The sequence below is a fragment of the Nannobrachium achirus genome (assembly GCF_963921795.1).
Source record: "Nannobrachium achirus genome assembly, chromosome: 10".
NCBI classification, from domain to species: Eukaryota; Metazoa; Chordata; class Actinopteri; order Myctophiformes; family Myctophidae; genus Nannobrachium; species Nannobrachium achirus.
The window spans coordinates 20,703,610-20,710,157 of NC_137819.1; the positions used below are offsets into that span (position 1 = coordinate 20,703,610).

The 6,548-nt window shown below is 42.4% G+C and overlaps 1 protein-coding gene across 5 annotated transcripts in view; it reads left to right on the plus strand.

Annotated features, from left to right (window-relative positions):
* The window catches only part of LOC308292523 (tropomyosin alpha-1 chain-like), a gene marked incomplete at both ends in the record, with an annotated part of 42,311 nt that overhangs the window by 23,847 nt on the left and 11,916 nt on the right, over positions 1 to 6,548 (plus strand). For 3 of the 5 annotated variants that reach the window (XM_080734874.1, XM_080734875.1, XM_080734877.1), the window contains 2 exons: positions 351 to 421; positions 3,847 to 3,922. In XM_080734874.1, coding sequence (XP_080591000.1) covers positions 351 to 421; positions 3,847 to 3,922 — 147 coding nt within the window. Of the gene's footprint in view, positions 1 to 350; positions 422 to 1,208; positions 1,285 to 3,846; positions 3,923 to 6,548 lie in introns of all 5 variants that reach the window. The other 2 variants (XM_080734876.1, XM_080734878.1) reach the window with 1 other exon arrangement.

A 6,548-nucleotide genomic window follows, 5' to 3' on the forward strand; every position in this document is an offset into this window, starting at 1 on the left:
CTATTTGACCAAGATCGCACAGCCATAAACCCAACAATATTTTACTTTCATTTTAAGCACTGATAAGGCTGAATTAAACTTATGTTGTACAAACAGTGTAGCATGTTGAAAATAACTGATTACTCAATTCAGGCATTTAGCAGGCGCAGTCATCTTCTTGTGAGCAACGTTGTGAGCTTGTAGATCTGCCATTCCCTGCATAAACCTTGTACGGGTGAAATAAGCACATAGGCCTGGGCTATTTTTGCCTGCATCATGAAGACGTATTTATATAATTATTGCAATATACATGTATATTGTCACATTGTTTCATTGTGTGGTGTTAAGTGGTATGTTTTGTACATGTTCAGGTGGCGCGTAAGCTGGTTATTGTTGAGGGTGAGCTGGAACGCACAGAAGAGAGAGCGGAGGTGTCAGAGGCGTAAGTTCAACTCCTTTCCATACAATACACACATATACAGTACATACTGAGTAACAGTGGTGGGAAAATGACAACATTTTTGAGAAACACTGGTCTAAAACAGTGGTTCTCAAAGTGGGGTCTGGGGAACCCCAAGGGGTGAGTTTATCTAGCATCACAATCAGTTCAACAGCTTTAACCCTATTACTTTGAAGTTTGAAAATAGTCAAAAGCCAGTCTATAAGCTTGCAACGCATCACATTGCAACTCGTCGTGAGCTCATAATTATCATAATTATCTTATGGAGGTCAGCTGGCACAAAACCATTTCTAATGGGGAGTCCACGGCCAAAACACATAAAAATGTGGGTGTCATTGACGTGAGAGCGTTTGAGAACCACTGCTAAAAAATGAAAAATCGACACACACACACACACACACACACACACACACACACACACACACACACACACACACACACACACACACACACACACACACACACACACACACACACCTCAGACAGTGGACTCTCCCATCATGTGACCTCTGCCGGCCCCTCCCTCTCGGCCCCTGACTGTTCCCACGGTCAACCACAATACCATAGAGCATGTTGGGTTATCTTTTCATTAGCATAACAATGGCTGTGGGATACCATAACCAAAAAAAAAATGTCTCTGTGTGTCATTGTGCATGTTTGTGCCCATCCTGGGGGTCCGTTCCTGCATTCCAACGCATGACATAACCCTCCCTCCCCCCATACCCAACCTTCCCCCTCGGCACGATGTGGCCCCACCCTCCACTAACAGCAAAGCCAGGGCATTGGATGAGGAGCAGAGAGGCTATGACCAATCACTGAAGACCCTGCAAGCGTCTGAGGACAAGGTAGAACACTGTCTGTCTGTCTTGTCTGTCTGTCTGTGTCTATGTGACAGTTGATCGTCATTTGTGACTAGTTAAACTGAAGTAGTAAAACATGGTTGTTGAGGTCGTTGAGGATAATGGGGGGGGGGGATCGTCACTGTTATTTTCTTGGATTTTTCCCCTACCGCTGACAGCCTGTGATTTATTTTCACTTTCCAGTTTCCGCGTGACTGCTGGGAAATGTTCATAATACAATATATTGTGAAATACTGTAAGTTATTTGGTTGTGAAAGATGGCCCACGTGTTCAGGTCACCCAGTTCTTAGCTGACGGTGGCCCCGGTTTACACCGGGTGACGAAAAAGCAGATTGACCAAAAATTCCTTTCCATGCGCTCTGGACAGATGTTTGAGCAGTGGGCGCAGGCAGTTTGTCTGGTTCATTTTTTCTAGATTGATATTCCTATGCATTTGTTGTATTGTTGTTGATGTACATAATTATCTTGCTTATTATACTGCTTATTTTAAGTCGCTTACTTGCTTTGGATTAAAAGCGTCTGCTAAATGCATAAACTGTAAACTGTTCATCATAATAATGTAAGCAGACAACAGAGGTCAGTCAGACTTTCAAGGCCTGCCGCCTGCCAATGGTGGAGTTCTGACCAGATTCAGAAACAGAATGAGCTTTAATATTGTCACATATTTACAGGTGTAAAGGAAAATGCAATTGATGCAATAATATACATCCTGGCCATATGGCGAGGCGGATTAATTCATTAATTAATATCTGGAAGTTGATGTGCTAAGAGGGAATCATAATAATTAAAATCCTAATCCTGGTTAGAGCCCGTGGTTCCTCGCTCACAGAGCACAGAAACAACAAAAGATGTAAAGATGATCGCGATCGACAATAAGGCGATCGACAATATTTTGAACTTCACAGCTAGGTACTGTAGCTATGCAAGCCTAAGGTTCTGCAAGTTCAACATTTCTGCACGCCAGAAACCACAGGGGAAATCACGCTTTACGAGACAGATTAACATGCAGTTGTGTGTGACATCTAATGTCAGTGCAGGGGCGTCAATTGGGTATGGCAGGGGTATGCAGCTGCCATACCCTGGGTCCAGGGGGCGAAAATAAAAGTTACTTTTAAATATAAATCCATTAATGTCTCTTTGTCTATCTGTGCTGGTTATTATGTTGTTAAATTACAGTAAAATAACTACAAATGCAAAATGTAACAAATGGTCACTTTAACAAGGTATTAGGCTATAATTATATTCTCCACACTTGTATTCTCCCCATCTTGACAGAATGGTATATTCCCAGGTTCCGCAGGTCAGCTGCACAGGTGCAATTCATTATTGTTAATTGTGGCATGTTTATTAACATGCCAAGTTTAGCTGCACTTGAACAACCGTTCCAGGCTGCCATATCCAGCCCAAGAAACTGTAGAAACGGGGAAAAAATAAAATGTACTTCTTAAAATAAATGTATCATGCCTGTTGCTAAGGTATGGCAACATGACTGGCGCGCGTGCAAGACACCAGTCATGTTGCCATACCTTAGCTTTTTCTGAACTGACGCCACTGTGTCAGTGTCAGATAGGGCAGTGTTTAGAGAGTTGCATGAAAACTCAAGCGTTATTCGTCAAAAAGGGTCAATGGAGAAAAGTGTGACACTGCGGTAAGACCCCTTCCCCCCCTCTCCCCCTTCCTACCTACTGGCCGTCGACCCCAGCCTCGTCCTGCATGTCTCTGAACTCTGCATGGTTTACTTCCTGCCTCTGCATGACTCGCAGTTTTCTCTGCACGTCCCAACAACAACAACACTGTGTTTAAAGGACTGCACTTCTTTCTTGGAAAACCCTCTTCTGTATGTCCACGGTCATTTTTGCAGAGCTTAATGTATGCTCCATTGTTGCAATACTGTCGTATAAACTATAGGGGTCATGCCTGCTTATCTCAAGGATGCATCTTGAGTTGTTAGTTTGCAATTTGTTGAAAGGTTCAGCATTTTAAATTTGGGCTCCCATGGTTATTTGTCATCTGTTTGAAGGGTCGTTGTAGCCACTGAGACTAAAACACTTGAATGGGGTCTGTTAGATGGTGGCTAAGATTAGCATTGCTACAAAATACTAAAACATTGGAATGTGTCATATTAAAGTACCAAATGTAAAAAGAAATCGAAAAATACATGTATGTATATAATGCAGCTGTCTAACAGACAAAACAATATCAGCAAGCTAGCTGCTTATTTTTTGTGTATAGGCACTGCTGGCTGAAATCTTAAAGACTGCTTTCACCAATCACCGGAAACATCCGATTTCATTTCTTCCTGCAACTCTTGCTGTTTTCCAATTCACAACTCAAACTTTCAACCCTGTGAAGATGTACAGTATGAATGATATTTTTCCAGCATTATTTCTGTCACACTGACTCTTTTCTCTCTGAAGAATTCTCTCTGTTTCTCTTTGTCCTTCTGTCTGTCCTGTGGTCTTGTTGTTCCATCACATGCTATCTACCTTCCTCTTCCTCTGTCCCCCACCCCACCCCAACCTCCACCCAACCCCCACCCAACTCCAGTAAATGTGCTGAACTGGAGGAAGAGTTGAAAAACGTCACCAATAACCTTAAGTCCCTGGAAGCCCAGGCTGAGAAGGTAGGGGGGGTGTTTGCGTGGTTGAGTGACATAGATGGGCTGATTGTGAGCATGTCTTATTAATTTAACTCTGTACACTGTACAAATATAACATCCAAGAAGTATTTTCTCAAGGTTGTTTAGAGACGACTTGGTGATGACCAACTTGTGTCCTTTGTGAATGATTATACACACAGCTAAATCCTCAGTTTTAATATAACTCTGGCAGGGTCACAATTGGTCCTTAATGAAGGACTTAAAGCTGCAGGCCGTAGGTTTCATGTCCTACCTGGGATTTTAACCTAGCCTTGCGTAGCCCGACAATATCACTGCATTTTTGCAGATTTGTCTGGAACCAGTGGCATTTTAACCAGTCTCTCCCTGACAAGAGACCAAGCGTCTAGTGCACAAGGTGGCTCAGTAATCGTAAAATAGTACGATAGAAAGATAGATATAGTGGAAGAGTAGGTAGGCTACTGTAGACCGACTTCAGCCACAGCAGAGGTGCTATATTGTAATATTATATTGTAATACCGGTAATATAGGATGTAGCTGTGTACAAGACGAGATGTGGCGTCCACTAGGTTTGGTTTCTTTCCAGTGGAGTTGATTGCATCGTGGTTATTCACTAAATGGCTTAACCATTAAGGCATTAGTCTTGTCATGCATGCCCTTTGGCGACATGATTCCAGAAAGGTCAAACTCTGTTTATGATGGATGCGGATGCCAGCTGTGTCCGTGATGGAGTTACTTTTACGACGGATTAAGTGCATGGTGTGATTTCAGCCGTTGCGTTGGCTTGGGTGAACAGTGCTGCTTTGATTCCCTGTGACATGGACAAGTACGTGTCTGGTTCACTTTTGGCTCAAATGCACTGCAGCCATATTTGGAAAATAATTGTGCCTCTTCCTCACTTCCTTCACAGGTGTTTCCAATGATACTAATGAAGGCTCTGTTCCATTTAGTGTAGAACATTGGTTGTCAAACCTCTTAATTTCAAGGCCCCCCCTAACCCTGAGAGTGCACAAATGGAACCAAATGGACCTGTACGGGTCCATTTGGTTCCATTTGTGCACTCTCAGAGTTACACAACCATAAGGGGCCATTTGGAATCCCCTCAGGTCAGGGAACTATGAGGGTACCTGGACCCCGCTTTGAGACACTGGTGTAGCATAGTGTTTCCAGTGAGCCAACATGCACAATATCAGCACCCTGACTCTGTTTGACCAGAGTGGAACAGAGCCTTCTCTAGTATCATTGGTAACACCTGTGAAGGAAGTAAGGCTGTTGTGCATAGAGCCTATTTACTTACTGAGCCTCCAGTAAAATACAAATTAAATAAAGCTTGTTAGTATTATCTACCATTGCTGCCAGGTGGAAACCATATACTGTATGTCCAAAACCGTTACCTTTCAGGAAGAAGCTCCAGATGAATGGGTCCAGTGTTATTATTTTGTCACTATAGCTCTTTATAAAAGTCACAAGTAGACTTAATCATTTGAACCTGGTGACCCCATTTTGGGAATGTCAATATAGGTATTATATTTTTCAAAAATGTGTAGAATCTTCCAAAATGTTTTCCAAAATACCAGCCAAGTCAACATAAGACATATTATCTTTGGAAAGAAAACATATTTGATAAGGTTTCTGCCCAACAGTGACTGGTTCCCTTGTCAGTCTGTTACTTTACTGTACTGAGCCTCCAGTATGAAACATACATAACATAATAAACAACATTGTATGATCATGTTAACCAAGCATTCCTGCATATTATGGAGGTCCAGATCTGTTCCGTTTCATGAACAAAGCTCTACAGTTGTTTGAGTATATTCTGAGTGAATATTTTCACTTGCACCGTCTATTACACTGTAGATGGGTTCTCTGCAGGACGATAGCAACTCTGTTCACATATTCTCCATGAGCCATCACAGTGCATAGATAGATAGATAGATACTTTAGATCAGTGGTTCAAAAAGAGACTCAAAGCCGTGAAAATAACCAATCTACAAGCTTGTAGATCAGCTATTTTTGGCCAACAGTGCCATGGATGGATGGATGGATGGATGGATGGATGGATGGATGGATGGAGAGAAATGTGTTCTGTTCAACAGTTCCAGTTGCCATACATTCATGCAGATCTGTCAGTAAAAGAATGATGAATATAAAATACTTTACATCAATAGAAGTAGAATGCAGTGAAAAACTATAAGTTATAAGAAGTTACAATTATGACATTATAATTATGCACACTATAAAAGCATTGATGAAGTACTATTTGCATAATGTGTATGTGTGTATTTATGAATTTCTCGCGAAGCATGTTGGCTGTCCTTCGCGATTTTAGAGGTAGGTGTGTGTGCGTGCGTGCGTGCGTGCGTGCGTGCGTGCGTGCGTGCGTGCGTGCGTGTGTGTGTGTGTGTGTGTGTGTGCATTTCTGTGTGTGTGTGTGTGTGTGTGTGTGTGTGTGTGTGTGTGTGTGTGTGTGTGTGTGTGTGTGTGTGTGTGTGTGTGTGTGTGTGTGTGTGTGTGTGTGTGCGTGTGTCATGTAAATGCTGTGTTTGAGTGGGTTCTTCAGACATGACACAAACTTTGACTGATCTCTCTTGTATCTCCCACCACAACACTACTCCACTCCACTCCAAGAAGA